Raw genomic sequence first — 23816 nt, forward strand, 5'->3', positions numbered from 1 at the left:
TGAGCCAGTTCACAAAAGGAAGAATCTAAGATTTCTCTCCCTTCCTGAGAGTTCATCTATTCCTGGTGGTGAAGCACTTGACCTTTTAAAACGATGGCATTTTCTGCAACATTACGTAAGCACAGCAACAGCAAAAAAGATTTGTCATTGGAGAACCCAACTGTCTGCATTACTCAAGTGAAATAACTCAATTCATTTTTTAGTTTTACATACAGAAGAAAATCCAACCCAAAATATGTGTAAGCAGCGCTCATACTCTATAAAGTTTTCAAAGAAGAAATATGAACCAGAGGGACAATAACGCTGCTGGTTTCTTATTTTTAGAACGTGGAGATCTGGTCGCATTAAAGCTACCTTTGGAGATTGATTCCTACGTTATTAACTATCACGTGTCCATCTTGCATTCATGTGAAATAAAAACAGGTTACCCCAATTGCTTTAATTCCTTCATCAGCTCTGTTTACTCTAATTTATTACAAAATGTGTACAAGGCTGTGCCAGCTAACATACAAATCATCTTAAAGGGGCAGGATAATTTTAGTCCTAATGCTCTCAAAGGCAAGTTCTATTATTCCTTATAATAATTGCCTCTCACAGATGTATAATTAGGTGTTAGGAGACAGTGCTTCAGCAGCCTGGCAGAACCCAAATGAAGTTACAACTTCTACCACGTCAGAAAAAAAACAAGAAACTCTTCCCAGGCAAGATCACTGGGTCTGGAGTGTCCCCAATTATTTAATATATGGGGCTGACCAACCAAGAGCACATTCCTTAGTTGGCCGATCCCCTGCTGTGGAGAAGGTAATCAAGCCATGAAATTGGCTATATCAGTTTTTAATGTAAAGTCAAAACTGAATCGATTAAAACAAACTCAGGCGTCTTATGACCAAAATAAAAAAAACATTGGGAAAGGGAAGTACATTTACGTTTATCATCCCCCACGAAATGCTCACAGCAAGTAGCAGCAAAACAAAACACCGCAAACGATGTAACGCTACAAGAACTGGCGACTCATCAAGATAGTGGCCCCACTAGACGCGTGCGCTCAGATTTAGCAGCACGCTTGTACGGCGAGCGCGTGTCTGCACCGCTCGCTGCAACGCCCAGCCTGAACGTTCTTTACCAACCTGCGATATCCGACTCTCTTTTCTTAGTTTTACACCACACAGACATCCAATTAGTGATAAAAGATTGCTGCACTTCCATGACTGGGTGTTCACAGTGCAAATTGGGCATTTTCCACTTAACCAAAGCATAAACTTGGCTGGGTGCATTAAAACATTTTACTCCATTCTGCTCCCGGGCCTGTTTGAGATCCTTGGGTTTCAGAGGGTAGCATTCAGTTCTCAGGGAAGGGGCCACAAGCTCCATGATGCCGAATGCTCCTGAATATGACTCACGTCCAGCAGGGCCATTATTGTGGGTGATGTGCCTTTAAATTAAAAACTGATATGGCCAACTGCATTCCCTGAGTACATTCTCTACAATCAGGCATCAGCAAGGTAATGAATGTGCTCCTAGCTGGTCAGCTAACTTCTAACGATGTTCTGCAATATAGAATAAAATAATTTCAATAAACTCCTTGTGAGGAAATCCAAACTTAGGGGTCTATTAAAATAAGCAATATTAACATGTTAATGCATATTAAACATCCAATTCAGTGCTTAATACACATTAAAAACACATTAATGAACATCATCGATAACGTTCATGCAAACATTGCTGATATGCATGACAAAAAATGAGCTGCACAACTTGCAAATGAATGTAAAGCAGCTCATTAATATTAAAAAAGGCTTAACCTGGATGACAATAGAGCTCACAATTCACAATAGCCTTTGAAAAGCTAACTACCCCTCAAGAACATTGTCAGGATAAGGTTATATTATGTTACATTTATACCCCTCATTCCTTGAACAAAGTTCAATCCAAAGCGGTTTACAGCAGAAATAATACAACAAACACATCAGAAAACATCAATACAAATACATCCATCCACCACAGATAAAAGGCACTTTGCTGTTCACTTGATGCTGCTGTCGTTAGCACGAGGTCTAGCAGGTGTACTAAGCAAACTCAAAGCATCTGCCGCTGCTCTCAGGGATCACTTCTACCCCCTTCCCCCAGAGATCCCCCCAGTCTCTTTCCAGTCCATAAACCCCCAGCCCCCTGACTTTAAAAAGACAGACACAGCTTGCATGCAACTTCCCTTCTGCCCCCAAAGGAGCCTCAGGTCTACTGGGGCAGGAGAGATGCCTAATTACTCCTGCCCAACCAGCACCAAAATGCAAAATGGTGCCAGCTAACCTGAGGCTCCCCTTTGTCCCACACATGAGGAGTGGGAGTGGGGGAAAGATAACAACATAGTATTTTCAAATCTGCGTGCATTATTTTCCATGAAAAAAGCACCCAAGGTGCAAATGTCTTGTGAGTCAAAGTATCTGCAACAAGTTTCAAAGTAACAGCTCATGATACTTTCTCTTTGAAAGCTGCTACAAAGTGTATGAATGAAAAGTACCACAAACGTTGTCATAATGTGAGCAATCTGAAAATTGCCCCTTTAATAGTTATACAGGATACAAGAAAACCTTTGTTCATAGGCCCAACATCCCAAAGATCTCACGAGGCACTGCTATGACTGTGATATTGTTGTCCCTTTTTTCAAACACAGATTGCCAAAGCACCAACCACAATAATAATCAAAGAACAGTCACTGTTATTTAACAAGAAAAAGCTCAACAGTCAAACCGTTGGTGCCGATACATCTCCCTCCATGGAAGAGGAATTTCCAAAGAACAATAAAACAGCTGCCAAAAGACGAGTTTGATAGGAGGCTGCTGAAAATTCATCATCGATTGGTAAGACAGAAAATAAGAGAGAGCTGACCTACCGGTATATCCCAAACATTAAAGTCACTTAGAGATGCTGCATTCTACAATAAAACGCCAATAAACCAAAAATGGCTCCAGGCCCCGATCCCTCACCAGTAGAAGATTACACATGCATCCGAACTTAAGAGAACCCTATTTCTTCTCACACATTGCAAGCAAAAGCTTTTCTTTGCTAAGAAATGAAGTGGAAGTCAAAGTAATATACAAAGCCAATTTAAAGGTCTACCAGGTGCAAGAAGTGCGAGCTCCACAAACACTAGACCAGTGGCCTACCTTGCAGAAGGGCTCCATTCTTCTTGAAGAAGGTGCTCCCAGGCCAAATGGGTGGACCTGATGTGCTAAAGACAACAAGAAAGAACGAAGCGTCAGAGCAAGCTCTTTGAACAGCATTTTAACATTTTAAAGCTCTATAGAGCAGGCCCTCTGGTGATAAACTCACCTCCCTCCCGTTGGCTACATGAATTTGTGCTGCTACAACCTGCAGCTCCTGTCTGCTTAGTTTACTGGTTAAAAGTCACTTTAGGCGCACATTCTGTTACTGCACGGCAGAAAGGCAAAGTCCTAGGATGATTCTTTCAGGAACCGACATCGCTGTACAATGCTTTCCCCCGGTCTGCTAATGTCAGTTTCTGCACGAATCATCCAGAGCTTTGCCAATGAAAATGCTTTTTTTTTTTTTTTTTTTTACCAGATGGTCACTTTAAATCAAAATGCAGAGCTATGCTTAAATAACTTGGGGCCAGATGTAAGTGTACTCCTATCAAGGGTCCCCTACCCTGCCGTCCAGGGCTCAGCCAAAGTTCAGGGAGCTCTGTGTAAGGTGCACAACTCTTGCTCTCTGCAAGCATCCTTTGTAAGGAGAGGTCTAAGAGGCACAGATGCACGAGGAAGGGAGGATAATATAAGGGGAGGTGAATTCTCCCTAACAGGAGTGAGTTTGGGGAAAAGCACTTCCCCTGCATTTTGAGAGAGAGAAGAGCCGGGGAGTACTCGGAGTGTAAGGGCTCCTGCGCATTAAACTTCTGAACCTACTGCAGATTCCTGATGGTTATCCAGAGGGAGGAGACCCGAAGGGAAAGGGAGGAGCTCGAAGGAGAAAGAAGAGAGTTTGCTGCTGTTTGACATTCTGCCCCGAAGGCCTTGGGGTTGAAGTGGACTGTTGACATTTATTCTATACAGAAAGGGTAGAAGAAATGTTGCTTTATCTGATTTTGCTGAACTGTTATCTACTGCTATTGTCTGAAGAATCACCTCGGTTGAACTCTGCCTGATTCATTTGGAATTACAAAATAAATTCTTCTGTTTTGGAACCAACTCAAAGTGTGGCTAGTGGAGTTTGTGCACTGGTAAGGGGTCTCCAAGAGACAGCCTGGTCCCCAATTGGCAATCCTTGAAGGACTTTAACTTGTTCCCGGGGGCTGCAGTAGTGGCCCTCACCTCCCCTCTGCAGCTCTGAAAGTGACCCTGAGAAAAAGGGAAGTAACATAAGAATCTGGCAAAAGTGAGCCAAAGGTCTATTGATCAGTGCAAAACTCTGAAATAGCAACCTCATTTGCCCAAGTCTTTCATTTTCTACAATCTTAAAACAGCAAAACATTCCCCAGAAAATGTTTTGCAGGCAAAAAACACTGTGGAACTTTCCCACAAAGGTTACAAACAAGGACTGGGCAAAATCTGTAGAAAATGAAGGCCTTAGGCAAAAGAGAGGAACCGTAAATCTGTAGATATGCAAACAACTTCTAAATTACATAGCTCTCTGCAAACTCAGAAGGGGAAAATAACTATTCTAACGATCAAAATCACAGAGCATCAAGACATGGTTTAATGGGACACAGCCAGCATGGATTTACCCAGGGCAAGTCTTGCCTCATAAATCTGCTTCATGTTTTTGAAGGAGTTAATAAACATGTGGATAAATGTGAACCGGTAGATGTAGTTTATTTGGATTTTCAGAAGGCGTTTGACAAAGTTCCTCATGAGAGGCTTCTAGGAAAAATAAAAAAAGTCATGGGATAGGAGGCGATGTCCTTTCGTGGATTACAAACTGGCTAAAAGACAGGAAACAGAGAGTAGGATTAAATGGACAATTTTCTCAGTGGAAAAGGGTAAACAGTGGAGTGCCTCAGGGATCTGTACTTGGACCAGTGCTTTTCAATATATTTATAAATGATCTGGAAAGAAATACGACGAGTGAGATAATCAAATTTGCAGATGATACAAAATTATTCAGCGTAGTTAAATCACAAGCAGATTGTGATACATTACAGGAGGACCTTGCAAGACCGGAAGACAGGGCATCCAAATGGCAGATGAAATTTAATGTGCACAAGTGCAAGGTGTTGCATATAGGGAAAAATAACTCATGCAGACGTTGCACGATGTTAGGTTCCATATTAGGAGCTACCACCCAGGAAAAAGATCTAGGTGTCATAGTGGATAATACTTTGAAATCGCCGGCTCAGTGTGCGACAGTCAAAAAAGCAAACAGAATGTTGGGAATTATTAGAAAGGGAATGGTGAATAAAACGGAAAATGTCATAATGCCTCTGTATCGCTCCATGGTGAGACCGCACCTTGAATACTGTGTACAATTCTGGTCGCCGCATCTCAAAAAAGATATAATTGCGATGGAGAAGGTACAGAGAAGGGCAACCAAAATGATAAAGGGGATGGAACAGCTCCCCTATGAGGAAAGGCTAAAGAGGTTAGGACTTTTCAGCTTGGAGAAGAGACGGCTGAGGGGGGATATGATAGAGGTCTTTAAATTCATGAGTGGTCTAGAAAGGGTAACTGTGAATCAGTTATTTACTCTTTCTGATAATAGAAGAACTAGGGGGCACTCCATGAAGTTAGCATGTGGCACATTTAAAATTAATTGGAGAAAGTTTTCTCACTCAACGCATAATTAAGGTCTGGAATTTGTTGCCAGAGGATGTGATTAGTGCAGTTAGTGTAGCTGGGTTTTAAAAAAGGTTTGGATAAGTTCTTGGAGGAGAAGTTCATTAAGTGTTATTAATCAAGCTGACTTAGGGAATGGCCTCAGCTATTCCTGGCATCAGTAGCATGGGATCTTCTTGGTGTTTGGGTACTTGCCAGGTACTTGTAGCCTGGTTTGGCCGCTGTTGGAAACAGAATACGGGGCTCAATTAACAGTTTGAGCCTGTCCAAGAGCTCTTCCAGGAGAGCTGGGCTATCCATGGTGTTCAGCACGAAAACAGGGTCACCAGGAAGAAATGACAAGTTTCAAAAGCCACTTACCCCAATAAAATTGGATTTACCCTGGTACGAGGGCAGACTGAAAACCACCCTCCTCCTACACTGCTACAAGAGTGCAAGTTGTTCCCCAATGCACACAGAGGCATCAAGTCAGGGGAGGCGGCATTTTCAAATCTTCTTTGGAAAAAGCAGGAGCAAAGGTCGGCGGCAACTTTTTCCCTAGGGCCGTTTCCAAAGGGGAAGTATACATGTGCCTTCCAACGTGGGCAGTATGGACATTTCCCCCTTTGAGGTAAGCCAAATCTTTTCTTTGTTTTGACCCAGCCTTCTGGACTCTTTCATCCTTCTGGCTAAATCAGAATCAGGGCTGGAATCTGTCACAGGAGCCTTCGCTTACAACTACCTGGGATTTCTTTTTTCCACTCCTTAATATCCCTCCTGCCCGGTCATTCCTTCCAGACCCCTGCGATCACGGACACTGAATCCGGCCGCTCAGTGTCGCCCTTAAGCGATGACCACGATTGCCTCCCACCAGCAGGAGGCATCCCCAGCCCACCTGGAGATGGAACCAGGGACCCTCCATGTTGCAGTGCTACCAGGCTGGCCCAGGGACGCTGGACTCTACGCTCTATACAAACTCATTTTTTAAAAGTTATTTTCTCCTAACAGTGGAAAATTTCAAATCATTTGAGTTGTATGTAATGTGTCAAAAAATATGGGGTGAATTTTAGAAGGGTTGCTCACGTTAAAAGGCCACGGGCCAAGCACGAGCAACTCATATTTTAGAACGGCCCAATTTCATGCTTATATGCGCGTGAATGAGCAACCAAACGGGGAAAACCGTGGCAGAGTTAGGACGTGCTGGGGTGGTCCAGGGCAGACCCAAAACTTGCATGCGTAAATCCGCTCACAACGCACGGCGTACATTTACTTCTGCTCCCGTTGAGGTGTAAATCTGCAGAAATCTCTTTTTAGGCCTAAAACAGGGTGAGGGGTCTGGATGATGTAAACCTGGGCTGGGCAAACTGGTGGAATAATTGGTAAAACTGGGATGGGTCCTTCAGGCACCATCCCAGTTATGTTGTAAAATCCACTTACGAATGCGTGTTAAAGCCAACCAAGTCCTAAGGAAGATATGTGAACTACGTTTGCTTGTGCAACCAGACTCTTACACGCGAAGGGTGTATTTTAAATCATACGCGCGCAATTGCATATATTTGGCCCTCCACATGCTCATTTTAAAGTTACTGTCTTTGCACTTTATGACGATAACTTTGATACCAGTGCGCGGACGCACATATACACACGCATGCCGGCTCGTGCCAAAGTACACGGCCATATTATAACACACATGCGTATACGCGCACATGGTATAAGATAGCTGCATGCGTATACATGTGTGCACAATTTTATATGAGTGCACACAAATGCTGCCTCTCTACTGTGTGAGGGGAATTTAGTAGTTTCCCCAGTTCCTTCACAGTTCGCCAAGGTAAAGGATAGGACTTCCTAAACCCCCCCCCCCCCAGTTAAATAACCTCCCTTTTTACCCTTTTTACCCTATTAGCCCCAACCCTTAAAACCCCGCTGACTAGTGTGGAATATTTTAGTTTATATTTACACGCCACCCACAGCAGTAAAGTTACGCAGCAGGGGATCCTAGCGCGCAGTTGGGTACATAAATTACTTCCGTGCACATTTCATGTTAAAGTCCCAAAATACCCATGCCCCGCCCCTTTCTTGCAAACTCATTTGTGCGCATACCAGGAGACACATGCGTACGCCGGCCGGACATACTCGCGTGTCTCCTGGTTTTGGTGCACGCCTATGTAAAAAAAAAAAAAAAAAAAAAGTGAATGGCCTTGAAATCAAAGATCTAAACTTGTTTGTGACAAGCAAAAAAATGTCTATCAAATAAATGCTTAAATCAAAAGTCCATCCTGTAATGAATACAAAAAGATGATGTGTGTATGTCTGTGTGTGCGTATGTGTGTGTGCATGTGTGTGTGTGCGTGTGTGTGTGCGAGTGTGTGCATGTGTGTGTGTGTGTGCGAGTGTGTATGTGCATGTGTGTGCGCGCGGTTTTTTTTTGGGGGGGGGGGGGGGGTTTTAACAGGCAGCCATCTTTGCATGTGGTGCACTGCAGCAGGACAGAGTGCATGCTTTTCATTTCACCGATTTCTTCACGCAATGACTTCCTGTTGCAGATATTTTGTCCGTTCCTCAGCACTTGCTTAGAAATTCCCTGGCAAAGGTGTCTGATGCAGAAACTTGGCCTTGCCGGGACTTGGTGCTATTATGACTAAGAGGAAAAGTACCTTTGCCTTTCACTGGGATCTTAGGTTACAGGTTTCATATTTTATTTACATCTGTTTAAAAAAAAAAAAAAGTGAACTGGACCTACGATTATGACTGTGACCGCTTGTGTGACCCTTCCCTACATACAGGACTGCTCTTTGATGACAGTTTATCAAGCACTCTGCTAAAAATAAAATAAAAAAATAAAAGCCCATGAGTATAAACCATCCACATTTAGATCAGTCTATTTTGCTAGTGTTTTCCTGGTTTCTCTTATTTTTAATACTATGTTATAAAAAAAGGTACATTTAATGAAAACTGTTAATCACATAACACATACTGAAACAACAATATAGCCAGTTGCAATAATATTTAATTGATCTACAAACTATATGGTGGAGTCATTACCCTGCTCTAACCCGGATTAAATGTCTTTACAGAAAGGGTTACCCCGTCAGCAGGCTGCTACGTAGCATAAAACCCTGTTCATCTACAAGCTTACATTTCTCCCATTTCTTGGGCCCGTGCTTTTTTGGAAAGCTAGAACAAGTGTGAGGGATTCTCTTTTAGTGCCAGGTCCAACTTTCTGGATGGCTTGAGGAGAACACTAGCACCAGCTTTGCGTAGGCAATGTGTACGCTGGTCCTGCCTGTGCTAAGGAAGACTTTAGGAGTCATTAGGACTCTGCCTGGCATACAAGCGGTAATGTTTAGAAAGAGAGCAAGAAAAAATGTTAAAGGTGCAAAATGAAACAAACTGAGAAATGCATATAAAGATGTAAAGGTCAGAAAAATCAACTGCCGGGGGAGAGGAGAGCACGAACACTGAGCGGTGGCTGCTTTATTTGAAATTACCTCATAAAGCTTTTCGCTTTCCCACCCAGGGTCAGGACTTGATCCCGGCCCCGAAGGAGGAGTCGGCGCGCCCGTGACGTCATCAAGGAGGGACCGGATGGTATAAAACCGGCCCCTCCAGCGGCGCGTAGCTGCCCAAGCTCCTAAGGGGTGCGCGGCTTTGTTGGACTTTCCTGGACTCTGTGAAATTCTTCCAAGTAATTTCTCCAACAAGTGATTTATTTTCCTGTCTCAACCCTCGATCCCCCACCTCAGGAGAATCAATTTGAACCTCACTGTCGGAGATACAAATTAAGGGGATATCTTGATTGACTTTTTTCTTAATTGTCTTACCTATATAAAATGCTGCATACCAAAAGGAAGGCGCGGATAAGGGAGGGAATGACATCGTCCCCCCCTTCCGTTAACATCTCAGCCCCAGATTTCATCCGTTTTTTACGGCATCAGCTAATGAAGTACCGGAGGAAAGGGCTGCAGTGGAAGTCACTCCAGGGCGAGAAGTGACCCCCACAGGCCGAAGTCATCTCTCTTAGCCCCGGTGCTCCCGGTGCTCCCTCCCCACCAGTTACAACTAAAAATGAAACCGGCCCTCGTATGTTTGAAGAGGGCTTGGATGATGGGAACATTATATTTAAACAAGGATTGGAGAGTGGTGACCAAGCTGTGGGGGGATTGGAGGACCGCAGGCTGGAATTCGAGGTTATTTTACCATCTAAGCCGACAGAAATTACATTGGAAACTCTGTGTTCTGCAATTAAATCCCTAGAAATGGCAATTACAAATTTGACTTAAAAAAACTTCTAATTTCCAACAGAGAGTATTAGATCTGGAAAATTCTACATCTTTATGTAATAATAAAATGATAAATTATGAAGAGCGATTAGATAAGGTGGAATCCCTTCAGAAAAATTTTATTAAAACTGAGTTATCTAATGTAAAGAAAGTAGAATATTTAGAAAATACCCTGAGATATTCCAATTTGAGGGTTTTAAATTTTCCTTTTCAGAGGGCTTGATCGAGTAGATGTGAATCGGTTATTTACACTTTCGAATAATAGAAGGACTAGGGGGTATTCCATGAAGTTAGCAAGTAGCACATTTAAGACTAATTGGAGAAAATTATTTTTCACTCAATGCACAATAAAGCTCTGGAATTTGTTGCAAGAGGATGTGGTTAGTGCAATTAGTGTAGCTGGGTTTAAAAAAGGTTTGGATAAGTTCTTGGAGGACAAGTCCATTAATGGCTATTAATCAAGTTTACTTAGGGAATAGCCACTGCTATTAATTGCATCAGTAGCTTGGGATCTTCTTAGTGTTTGGGTAATTGCCAGTTTCTTGTGGCCTGGTTTTGGCCTCTGTTGGAAACAGGATGCTGGGCTTGATGGACCCTTGGTCTGACCCAACATGGCAATTTTTTTATGTTCTTATGCAAAGGAAATGTTTTCAGAATATTTACAACAAGTTTTGAAAATGTCTAATCAAGCTATACCTGCATTTGCAAACATTTGTTACATATTTTCAAAAGATAGGACACGGAATCAATTGGACAAGTTACAGCCCGAGGTCTCTCTGAATTTGACAGAAATATTAGAAACTTCTGCTCATACTGAGCTTCCCGTAAGAAACATGTTAAGAACAAAAGAACATAAGAAAATGCCATACTGGGTCAGACCAAGGGTCCATCAAGCCCAGCATCCTGTCTCCAACAGTGGCCAATCCAGGCCATAAGAACCCGGCAAGTACCCAAAAACCAAGTCCATTCCATGTAACCATTGCCAATGGCAGTGGCTATTCTCTAAGTGAACTTAATAGCAGGTAATGGACTTCTCCTCCAAGAACTTATCCAATCCTTTTTTAAACACAGCTATACTAACTGCACGAACCACATTCTCTGGCAACAAATTCCAGAGTTTAATAGTGCGTTGAGTAAAAAAGAACTTTCTCCGATTAGTTTTAAATGTGCCCCATGCTAACTTCATGGAGTGTCCCCTAGTCCTTCTACTATCCAAAAGAGTAAATAACCGATTCACATCTACCCGTTCTAGACCTCTCATGATTTTAAACACCTCTATCATATCCCCCCTCAGTCGTCTCTTCTCCAAGCTGAAAAGTCCTAACCTCTTTAGTCTTTCCTCATAGGGGAGTTGTTCCATTCCCCTTATCATTTTGGTAGCCCTTCTCTGTACCTTCTCCATCGCAATTATATCTTTTTTGAGATGCGGCGACCAGAATTGTACACAGTATTCAAGGTGCGGTCTCACCATGGAGCGATACAGAGGCATTATGACATTTTCCGTTTTATTCATCATTCCTTTTCTAATAATTCCCAACATTCTGTTTGCTTTTTTGACTGCCGCAGCACACTGAACTGACGATTTCAATGTGTTATCCACTATGATACCTAGATCTCTTTCTTGGGTTGTAGCACCTAATATGGAACCCAACATCGTGTAATTATAGCATGGGTTATTTTTCCCTATATGCATCACCTTGCACTTATCCACATTAAATTTCATCTGCCATTTTGATGCCCAATTTTCCAGTCTCACAAGGTCTTCCTGCAATTTATCACAATCTGCTTGTGATTTAACTACTCTGCACAATTTTGTGTCATCTGCAAATTTGGTTATCTCACTCGTCGTATTTCTTTCCAGATCATTTATAAATATATTGAACAGTAAGGGTCCCAATACAGATCCCTGAGGCACTCCACTGTCCACTCCCTTCCACTGAGAAAATTGCCCATTTAATCCTACTCTCTGTTTCCTGTCTTTTAGCCAGTTTGCAATCCACGAAAGGACATCGCCACCTATCCCATGACTTTTTACTTTTCCTAGAAGCCTCTCATGAGGAACTTTGTCAAACGCCTTCTGAAAATCCAAGTATACTATATCTACCGTTATATGTTACCGTTATATGTTACCGTTATATGTTATGTTATATGTTATGTTATATGTTTCATTTTTATTCCAAACCGAGAGAGATGCGGTATTGAGATTATTCCTTAGGCATTGTACAGAGAAATTTCACGGGCAACAGAACTGGATTTACTCCCCAGTTTGCCTCCTTTCATCCTCTTAGTCCTTACAGCAAGTAAGAAGCACTGCTGCATTAAGAAAATATTTTGTCTTCCCTCAGGGCCGCCATCAGGAATTTTGAGGCCCCATACAGCCAAAATGTCTGGGCCACAAGCATTCAGTGGATAAAGTATATGCAACAATGTTTATACCTATGTGTAAACTCCACCATAGGTGTAAAAAAATAAAAACAAGTCAACAAACTCAAATCACTTAGATAAATGCACAGTATCTGAGAAATCCAGTGGGTTCTATCCAATAAAGCAGTTCAGTGTGAGTACTGAATTGTGTCCATCTCGACTCATAGTGGAAATAACAGCAAATTCAGGTTTATGAAGCAATCAGTCTTCTTACTTTCTGATTTGCAAAATCTTTAATTAAGTCTTTGTAACTGAGTTGTCTGGCAAGCTCATGCTCAATAGAGAGAATTGCCTTGATTCAAGGTCTATGATAAACTGCTTACTATGTATAAGGCCGTGTTCCAACTGTGTTCTATATAACAAAGAAAGTCTGTTGCAAAATCATTTTAGTAGCTGCTGCTTATAATAAAAAAATGCATTTAATCAAGAAAAGAGAAAAAAAGTGCTTCTCGCACAGAAAAAACTGTCTTACTATGCTTTGGGCCTTCCCGATCATACACATTATGTGCTTGATTACGGAAGCCGAAAATTCAATGTAAACCCTCCCTCATGTGGCCATTCATTCAGCGGTTGACTTGTTAGGCCTAGTTCACACTAATAAATAGATAATACACCAGACGTCCCCCCAGTAATAAATAGATAATACACCAGACGTCCCCCCAGTAATAAATAGATAATGCACCAGACGTCCCCCCCAGTAATAAATAGATAATACACCAGACGTCCCCCCAGTAATAAATAGATAATGCACCAGACGTCCCCCCAGTAATAAATAGATAATGCACCAGACGTCCCCCCAGTAATAAATAGATAATACACCAGACGTCCCCCCAGTAATAAATAGATAATGCACCAGACGTCCCCCCAGTAATAAATAGATAATGCACCGGCAAAACAAACTTGTTACTTACCCTTTGCGCTCCGGGGACTCCGCGGCTCCTCGGCCTCCAGCTAGCAAGCAGACAGCGACGGCCCGCGCGCTTTGCCGGCGCATACTGTCTGACGCGGCGGTGACGTCACAGCCGCGTCAGACAGTGAACGCTGGCAGGACAGAGTGCGCGGACGAGTCTCTGTCTGCGGTGCTCTGTAAATCAATGCTATGTGTGTCTAAAAGACACGCATAGCATTGATTCTCTCCCTTCTCTGGGGCCCGCACCCAGGGCCGGCTCCAGGTTTCAGTAGGCCCCTGGGCGACAGACTGTCGGAGAGAGCCTCAGTGGGCCTCTTTGCCATGAACTAATACATCCCCCAAGCGCACCTGCCGGCTGCGGGCCCCCATATGTGGCAGTAGATCCTGGGGCCCCATACTGCAGGCCCAAGAATACTGCTCTGATGGCGGCCCTGTCTTCCCTTTTCCTGCATTTCGTAGTTGGTTTGCTTTTTCTAGAGAAAGATGACGCTTTAGTACTTTTCAGGTGCTTCGGAGTTGTGGGCTCCAGAGCGTGCCCTGATTTTTACAGTCCTCAAGCAGAAACATGTTGGGATTGGTGATGGTTTATCACCGCGGCTGTGACTGGCTCCTCCTCCGCGAGCGTGCGTGGTCGTCTCTCTGCAAGCCCTGTTTCCTGACTAGTCAGTGGGAGGATTGGATACTAAACTATCAGCACGCAGCACGCTCTCGGTGCTAGTCTTAGTCCTGATTCTGTAATAGGCACATTTCAGTTTGAAAGTGCAAGGGCTAGCCAGGTTAAACAGGTCATAACATTTGCACTTTTGAGTTTCTAAGTGCAAGACGAGATATCTTCTCTAAAACAACAAAAATCCGGATTCTTTTCCTGGTTCAGATTGTATTTACACCGATCGGTTGGCTTTAAAACGGGAACAAATTCTCCACTATGCATACCTTGAGCATACCGTAGCAGGCTGTAATTAGCTCTGTTGCTGTCAATCGCTTTTCGGATTTGGGAGGAGGCGGGCCCGCTGGTTGCTAGGCAGCGTTAATAGCCGCGTTGGTCTGCAAGCTGTTGGCAGCAACTCCGCAAATTCTTTTGTCTTGTTAACAGGAATGGTGTTGGGGCAGTGAGGACCGGGTGCATTATTCCTGGAAAACCGTGACCTGGGCTATTAATTCGGAAATTGATGTAATTATGATGTGCTGCTGGATTGCCACTGCACTTTAATAAAGTGGGACACACAAAAAGTTTGTTCATCTGGAGGTAGTTATGTCTGGTTGGTGTTTTAATGATAGCTAGATCCCTCCTGGGTTTTTTTTTAACAGCGAGTATCCTCAAGACTGATGACATGTCTGAGACATTACAGCAGCCATGTAATTCACAGGTACTTAAATAAGCCCTGACTTTTAGGTCTTTGTACTAGGAGGCACAGCTAAGGTCAGGAGACAGGTACAGTTTGTTAAAAGAATAATCCACAGAGCATTTGGGCAGAGATTATCGCTACATTTATTATTCTAACAAGTTTTCAGGGCGTCTCCATCCCTTCCTGAGGCAGGACAGACACGGCCGTATGCTTTGCTTGCTAGAATCCCATTTAATCCCAAACTCGCTGCCAATTTCCTTTTTTTTTCCACAGCGAGTGTGTGGGACTGCCCTGCACCAACTTCTGAAAGTATGCAGTAATAAAGCCAGGTCTTATCTTGCAGCAAGGTGATAAAGCTTTGTACTGCAATTTCATGTTTCCCCCAGCTTTGATCTATTTTAACCGACAGGGGACAGAAGCCGGGGGAGAAGGACCGCAGATCACAGGCGCCACGTGATTGCATTTTTTTTCTGATCTCTTTGCAGCATTAAAATGTAAAATAAAAAACCCAACAATAGCATAAGTGTGCAAAAAATAAAAACCCAAAACTTTTGCATGGGAGAAAATCGCCCCAGGACGCTGCTGAGTACACCTTGAGCTGACTCGTACCTCCTTTTTTTTTTGTTTGTACCATAAGAAGAAAATGCAGCAGGCCAGAGAGCTGCAAATATTCAGCCCCTTAGACAGCTCAGGAATTTGGGAGCATTGAGGCCAAATTGCTGAAAGCCCTGCTTGTCTCCTTTGAGAGGGCTGCCTTCAGCAGACCTTTTCAGCCTGGGTTGCACTGAGTGGCAGTAAGGTTTGGTCAGAAATTCTTAGAAGGCCCAGTCTCAGGGAGAAGGTGAAACGGCTGTCAGTATTAGCGTTGCATTTCTGTTATGTGGCACAAAGAAAACAAGCCTGCCAGTGCTCAGCTGAGAGGGAACCAGGCTTTCTATAGGGTTAATGCTTCCTGGGCCTTCCCATGCATCACCAGAGGACGCCTGGATATGGACTCCGACGCACCGCAGGGCTTTTCCTGTTTTTGCTTCTTTCTGGCTGCTCAGGTTTTGCTTTTATCCCTCATAAAAACAGAATGGAGGGGGGGGGGGATCCATAGTAAACGAGTTCCTTAATCTCTCTAATTGTTTTTTTTATCGGTTACTTTTCCTGTTTTTTTAGTTGTTGTTGTTGTTACCACCTCAGCCTAAGGCCTCAGTCACAACTTCAGCTTTGCTGAAATCCATGTGGTGCTTGAGGTCTGCTTGGGTGTTTATTCTTTATCAACACATCTTTAGGCTTTGTAGCAGTTGATTTTTTTTTTCTTTATGCATTTCAAACTTCAAACAACGAACATTGTATGTGTGCAAATACATAAAATTACAAAAATAAATTTAGGCAATTGTCTTATACACGAATACGAGATAACATTTTCTGTTTAATCTCTAAGCAATTCAGGAGAATTAAATTTTAAAAAGAAAATGAGCCATTAAAATTTAAGAGAACCTATAAATGAAATGAAAATTCTCACTGATCAGCGAGATCAGCCAAAACTTTATATAAGTTCCTAGCCAATTTCTGTGTTAAATGGGGTGGGATTCCGAAAAAGCCTGTAAAAAAGACATATTTATTGTTCCATATAATTTATTTCACATCTGCAGGGGTACCTTAACATGAATCTTGCTCCCCTTGCAAGGACTTCAGGTGTCAACCTCAAACAAATCCTTCCTTCTTAACTGGGTCACAAGGAGTCCCTAAATCTTTCAGCAAAAGGGCCACACAGGACATTTCAAATATCCAAGAGGGATGGGGGACAGAGAGAGTGATCCTCCTAAGAGTGCGCTAAGCTGGGGTGGGTGTGTGCGTGCGTGTGTGTCTGTGCGTGCGTGCGTCTGTGCGTGCGTCTGTGCGTGTGTGTGGGCGGAGGCAGAGAAGGAGAGCCTCTTGGAGTGGTTTGTTGAGAAGGATGTGAGGCGGAGGCCAGGCCTGTCCCTTTCACAGGCTAAAACAGTACGGTGCGCTCGTCTGTTTAGCAAGCGATTGGCTGCGCGTTTTCGACATGTGTCTATTACTCCTTACACACAGCTCGATACAGTAACATTCATTTGAAGATTTCTCGTCTGTAACGAGCTCGCTGCGCACAATTCGGACGCGTAAGGCAAACCAGCGATACAGTCTCCAGTTTCGCGCGTCCGTAGCGCTTCTTAAAACAGACGCGTAACCCTTCCCCACCCGGCATGTAAATGAACGAATTAGCTGTATAATGAAGGAATTAGCTATTCCCCTCCGATACCGTAACGCGCGCTCAGGTTATCTCATTAGTAACGCACTGTTTTGCCGCGGCCGTAACGTGTTAATTTACCGCCTCCCCCTAGTAGGAGTTAGGACTGTGAGTCTAGTAACAAATCCATCGACACCGCTTAAGACACTCAAAAACAATAAAACACAATAAAAAAAAAAAGCGATACAGAGATGATCGAGAAAATGTAATGATGTGGGACACATAAAACCTGTCAGAAAAAAAAATAAAAATTTTTAAATACCTGACGGAGGGCCGCGTGGGTACAGGCGGCGGCGGCGGGAGCCAGGTGGTCGCGTGTTAAATCTAGGCCGCGGGCGGGTGGGCGCCTGTTCCAGGCGGCAGCGGCAGCGGGGGGACACGCGTTAGTTCGAGACGGTCGGTGGGCGGTCACGTGTTAAATCTAGGCCGGGTCCGCACAGGCGCGCATTCATTCATCCAGGCGGAGGAGCTGGCGGCGAAAGCCGCCGGCTCCGCCTGAATGAATGCGCGCCTGTGCGACCCCTGCGATTCGGCGCTCAAGGCAGTCACAGCATTCATTCACTGCTGGTGGGGGCTGCCGGGGCAGCCCCCACCAGCAGTGAATGAATGCGCGCCTGTGCGACCCCTGCGATTCGGCGCTCAAGGCAGTCACATGCCGTGACGTCACGGCATGTGACTGCCTTGAGCGCCGAATCGCAGGGGTCGCATTCATTCACTGCTGGTGGGGGCTGCCCGGCAGCCCCCACCGGCAGTGAATGAATGCTGTGACTGCCTTGAGCGCCGAATCGCTGACATTTGAAGTGACAGGTACCAGCGCACCCAGGTTACTGTATAGGCGCTGTATTAAGCGCCTATACAGTAAAATGGGTTACGCGGGCATAACCCTTCCCTACCGCTTTAAAGCCGCGGCATGCATTTGCATGCGATTAGAGGAGAGTATCGGGGAGTTAGTGAAGAGAACTGTGCGTGCGGGGAGGAAGGGTGCGCCTGACACTGCTGCACTGTTTTTACCGCGGCCTTACAGGATCGACCTGACAGTGAGGGTTTGATGAGGCTATTAGTCCCCGGGATACTGAAAGTAAAATGTGCAACCAAGCCACACATTTTACGCTCAGAGAAGTGTACAGAAAAGCAGAAAATACTGCTATTCTCTACACCCTCCGACTTAATAACCTAGCCATATTAAGTAAGAAGAACCAAAAATTTAAAAAAAAAAAATTTAAGAATTAAAAAAAATTGGCCCACCGGTCAGAAAAACAGACGCTCAATTTTACCGGTGTCCGTTTTCCTAACCCGTGGCTGTCAGCGGGTTTGGAAACCAAACGCCAGTAAAATAGAGTGTCAGTTGTCAGGACCTGCTGACAACCAACTCTATGCTAATCTGAGGTGCTAGGGAAGCGCTATTGTCCCTAGTGCCTCCTTATTAGCACAACCCCTCATTTAAATACAGAAACGTGTGCCCAGGAGAGGTGGCTGGGCGCACGTCAGGAGAGCGGGCGCTCAACACGGCGCGCCTGCTCTCCTGCAATTTTTACTGTATCGGCCTGTCAGTGATTTGAAATGGGAAGCAGAGGTCAGAGTTACCAGGCTTTATGGATTTGACAGATCCAGTAGTAATATTTATAGCTTTCTCTGAAGCTGGCAAATCTGCCGCACCCACCACAAACTTGTCCCCTGCCTTCACCTCTTCCCCATATCTGTAGGGAACGGAGAAGGTTGGTGGATGGAAAGCAGGATGAGGTGTTTGTGTGTGTGATACAATCTCTCACACTCACACTCCTCATGGACTCTTGATCCCTCTCAGCTTTCTGTCTCATTCTCATCCCTCTTCCCCTCCTCAAACTCCTCTTTCTTGCAATATGCCAGTTTCATGGTATGGGCAAAACAACCATCTCTGGAGATCCTATTGCAGGGAGAGCCACTTGGGCTTGGTATCTGCATTATAAAAATGAGGATTTCTGTACTCTGAACCTCCATCCTTAGGGGACGATGTCAATGCACCTTCCTTCACAGCTCTGAAACGATGGCAGCGCAGTTGGAAAGTCTAGGAACCACCATCCTTATCTGGCTTTCCTAGACAGCCCTACAGAACCCTGGCTCAATATCACCGTTTCCTTCCTCCCCATGGCCTGCACCACCCTCCACATCAGCCGAAAAATCCTTATGGCTGTGCTGCAGCCTCTCTCCCTGTCTTTGGCCCAAATGGTTACACCTGCACAAGCAGCACTAATGTCAACAATGCATAATGCAGTCAACAGAGGTGGCCTTGCAATTCCAATCTTAAATATCTGAGCTAGCAATAGCAGTGGAAGGCATTCAGGCTACCACCACTACAGGCCAGCTCAAATGTTTTCTGTTGTACACTGCTGCAGGGGCCGGATGAAATGGAGAAATTACTTACCTGATAACTTTGTTTTCCTTAGTGAAGACAGATGGGCTCAGGACCAATGGGTTTCTGCTCCCCTGCCAGCAGATGGAGACGGAATCAGGTTTCAAAACTGATGACACCCTACATACACCCCTGCAAGTGACCTCAGCCCTTCAGTATTCTCTTCAAAAGCCACTGTGGACAAACTCTTGAAAAAAAACTTGATTAAAAATATGAATAAAAATGTGAATAAAAACAGATAACTAACTGTATTCAACCAGTCATAAACACTGAACTCCAGTAAAAATCTACAGATGCCCTGATCTAGAGACTGGATGACGACTTACCCGTAATCTCTTGGAATTGATATCTACTCCATGGGCAAATCCTTGGCACTGTTCTTGGGCAGCCGTGGGCAGGATGCTGAGTCCACCTGTCTACACTAAGGAAAACGACATTATTGGGTAAGTAATTTCTCCATTTCCTAGTGTTTAGCCAGATGGATTAAGGACCAATGCAAAGTACAAACACTACACCCGATTGGGGAGGGAGGCTGCCCTTGGTTCGGTTAACACTGCCCTTGCAAAGACTGCATCCTCTCGGGCCTGTACGTCCAGGTGATAGAAACTGGAGAAGGTGTGCAGGGGAGGACCACGTCACTGCTCAGCTGATATCGATGGGAGACCGCAGCCTAGCTTCTGCCAATGAGACCGCCTGAGTGGAATGAGCTTTAACCTGAGAAGATAATGGCTTTCCTGCATCCACATAGACTCCCGTGACCACCTCCTTAATCCATCGAGAGGAGGCGGTATTCTTCTGCGTCCTTGTGCTTATCCAGGCATGGCAACAAAATAGATTGATTCAAATGAAACTCTGAGACTACCTTGGGCATGAAGGATGGAACGGTACAAAGCTGTAACGCTCCTGGAGTCATCCAGAGGAACGGTTCCCGACACGACAATGCCTGCAGTTCAGAGTTGCAATGTGCCAAGCATATCGCCACTAGGAACACAGTTTTCAAGGTTAATAAACGCAAGAAAAGACTGTGCAGTGGCCGAAAGGAGGGTCCTACCAAAAATTCCAATACTAGATTAAAATTCCACAAGGGAACCGGCCACCATAGGGGACGGCCGGAGGTACTTCACCTCTTTCAGAAAACGGGCCACGTTTGGATGAGCCGACAGGTGGTTTCCATTCACCTCGTCCCTGAAACAGGAGAGAGCCACTACCTGGACCTTCAAGGAGTTAAGGGTCAAACCTTTATTCAAGCCATCCTGTAAAAATTCCAGAATTAGAGGAATTTTGACTGCCTGAGGGACAACACTGCATTCCTCACACCAAGCCTCAAATATTCTCCAGACCCTAGCATACGCTAGGGACGTAAAGAACTTCCAAGCGCAGAGTAAGATGGCAATTACTGCCACAGAATATCCTCGCTTCATCAGGCGAGCCTTTTCAAGTGCCAGTCTGTAAGACGGAATCGAGTCGATCCTTGTGAAGGATCGGTCCCTGCTGTCGCAAGGTCCCTGTGCGGTGGGAGGCACATGGGGGTCTCCATCAGGAGTCTCTGCTCCAATTTAAATGTAGAATTTCTCCTTCCAAAAATACAGCAATCCCCATAGGGAGGAGGAGTATGTCCACCATCTGCTGGAGATGGAGAAATACTGAAGGGCTGAGGTCACTGTATGAAGGGTGACATCGGCTTTGAAACCTGACTCTGTCTCTATCTGCTGAGAGGGGAGCATAACCCATTGGTCATTAGTCCATTTGGCTACACGCTAGGAAATTCAGCTAAGGGCTGCATTCGGTCCTCAGGTCATAATTTGGGGACCTTTGCTGTGCACAGAAAGTGGTGGATATATGGAACAGCCTCCCTGTGGAGGTTATGGAGACAAGGGTATTATCCAAATTCAATAAAGCATAGGACAAGCACAGGGGGGATCTCTGAGGAAGTGGTAGGAATTGTAAAGCTGAGCACTAGGTGTGAATGGGCAGATTAGGTGGGCCATACGGTCTTTTTCTGCTGTCATGTTTCCATGTTTCTAAAATAGCCAGCAACACTGGTGAGGCTGTTGCCCACTCATTCAGCCTCCAAGGTCTCTAACGAAATCAAATTCTAAGGGTAGCCAAAGAAAAAAAAACCGTGCATTTCACCTTGTCAGGTTAGGATAATGATTGCTGGGTGGACTGGATGGACCATTTTGACCTTTATCTGCTATCATTAACAATGTTATTTTGATTAATGGTACTTAACCATTTAAGAAATAGGCAAAAGGTCTTTATATTTTTGGCTCAAAAGGTTTTCTGTGAAAAATTCTCTTCCAGAAGTTGCAGGAGGTTAAAGACTTGGGACAAAAGTTGAGTCTTTTCAAAACAAACAATTTTTAGCATGGCAGTTTCCTCCTGTTCTTGTGGGTTTTCAACTTGATCAAAAACAGCATCTGTTGGGCTACAGCGCTATGAACCTTCACTCATAAATACCTGGGAATTGTCCCCTATTTTATATCACCTCCCCAGTTCAGCCCAGTGTTGAGGTGACAGCGTGGCTCCTTAATGTGGAAAGCAGAAGACCTGATCTGGTAGTTGGACCCACTTGTTTCATGGGGCCCTCAAACTGTGTGCTCTTTGGCAAGGGACTCTGTAACAATGTTCATAGTATTGTATTCACCGACAGTGGTGGAGCTTAAGCAATAAGAGGTCCATATTCAGCCGCTATCCGGTTGAACTAAATAGCTGGATAAGCACATCTGTGTAACTTGGCCGGGATATTCAGCGGTGCGGCAATCTAACAGTTAGCATGAGACGTTTATCCAGCTAACGTTAGACTTGCTCAATAGCAGGCCTAACCTTAGCCAAATAAGGCTCAACAGCGGCACTTACTTGGACAACTTAGCCAGATGAGTAACTCCACCCTGGAATGCTCCCATCCCACCCCCACTTAGCCAGCTAACGTTTTAGCTGGATAAATAGTTATCTGCCTAACTGGTGGCTGCTGAACATGGCAGAATATTGAAATGACACCACATAGCTGGACAGGTCCAAACTTATCCGGCTAAGTGGTGCTGAAAATGGACCTCTAAATATTTTATTATTAATAGAAACATCAAATCTGAAGGACTACCTTTAGTGACAGATAGAGCATGTGCACATCAATACAAGAAAACTTGCTGTGCAAGCCACCGGGTGGGGAAGGAAGCAGAGTTAAACACACAGTATGTGACTTTCACTAGCTATTCTAAGAAGGTCTACTGAAATATAGCTGGCTTTGGAGAAAGTTGTAAGTCTGTCTTAACTCATTTAGCCCAGCCACTGCAGGGGCCACAGACCACAGCTCCCTCTGGAACACAACATGAACCTGAGAACAGCTGCTAGGTGTTGCCACTGAGTGGCAGCTGGGGCTTCCTTTCTCCCAGAGGCTATAAATGCCGTCTCTGTAGCATCCCCAGCTGGAAGCAGGAACAGAATCCAGATTCTTCATATGACAGCAACAGCACCGCCACTGAGACACCAGGTCAGAGACGGGAGGGTGCTTTCCAGAACTCTGGCACTAGAGGTTGCCAGGGCACAATGGCTGGGACTCCCTTCCCCTAGGAACTGACTCCACAGCATCCTCAGCCCCGGCCAACCCGGGGATTAAACCTAGGTTACTCCTCCTTACCCCTGGACCAGCTGATGACCTTGATTTCTGATTACACACTGATTTTTCTTTTCATTCTCTTCTATCTATAAGGGCCATAAAAAAAAAAAACAGTTTAAATAAACAAAGCAAATGTTTCTTATTGCTGATTTATCATAAAAATGATAAAGACTAAGGTGCTTCTACGGTTATTCTATCCTATATGAAAGGCAATTCTGTAAGTGTTGCTTAGGCAGTTTTACTTTAAGAATAAAAAATGTCTAAGTTGTGTGTTTAATTTTAATCCTCTCCCTTTTCTCATACAAATAAAATGAAGACCCCCCCCCCCCGCCCAGCTGTGTTGCTGAAATACCCACCCAAGGTAACTGTGTCCTGATCACATTCTTGTGCTCATCATCAGGGCAGGGGGGGGAGGAGGGACGGGGACGTGTTACTTCTCTCCCTGCTGTTTGGCATGTTCGATCATGGTATTATGATCAGACAAGAACGATTTTTTTTAAATGCCATGAGCGTGTGAACCCGGATGAAAAAAGTGAGCAATTTTATTTTTAAAGGGGCAAAGGAGGCCTCCCCAGTTATAGTGTCCCCGGGGGTCTCCACAACCCATTTCAGCAGGGCTCTGTTGAGGCTTGGCAGACACATGTTTTGCATCATGTTACAAGGCTGGTATGTATCACTATGGTGACCAGGAACTCAGAACATAAGGGCAACCAGTCCAACACTCTCAGCCCAAGCTAGAAACCTGTCCATCCTGCAGGGTCATCTGTAAGCAATGGCTGCACCAGGAGGAGACACTAAACATGGAAATACAAACTGAAAT

At 44.5% G+C, this 23816-nt stretch overlaps 1 protein-coding gene across 11 annotated transcripts in view; it reads right to left on the bottom strand.

The window, feature by feature from the left end:
• The window catches only part of FOXN3 (forkhead box N3), a 645757-nt gene that overhangs the window by 168252 nt on the left and 453689 nt on the right, over nucleotides 1-23816 (bottom strand). For all 11 annotated transcript variants that reach the window (XM_029597765.1, XM_029597767.1, XM_029597769.1 and 8 more), the window contains one exon: nucleotides 3165-3229. In XM_029597765.1, the coding sequence (XP_029453625.1) occupies nucleotides 3165-3229 (65 nt within the window). The remainder of the gene's footprint in view (nucleotides 1-3164; nucleotides 3230-23816) is intronic.

The sequence above is a fragment of the Rhinatrema bivittatum genome, chromosome 4 (assembly GCF_901001135.1).
Source record: "Rhinatrema bivittatum chromosome 4, aRhiBiv1.1, whole genome shotgun sequence".
Classification (NCBI taxonomy): domain Eukaryota; kingdom Metazoa; phylum Chordata; class Amphibia; order Gymnophiona; family Rhinatrematidae; genus Rhinatrema; species Rhinatrema bivittatum.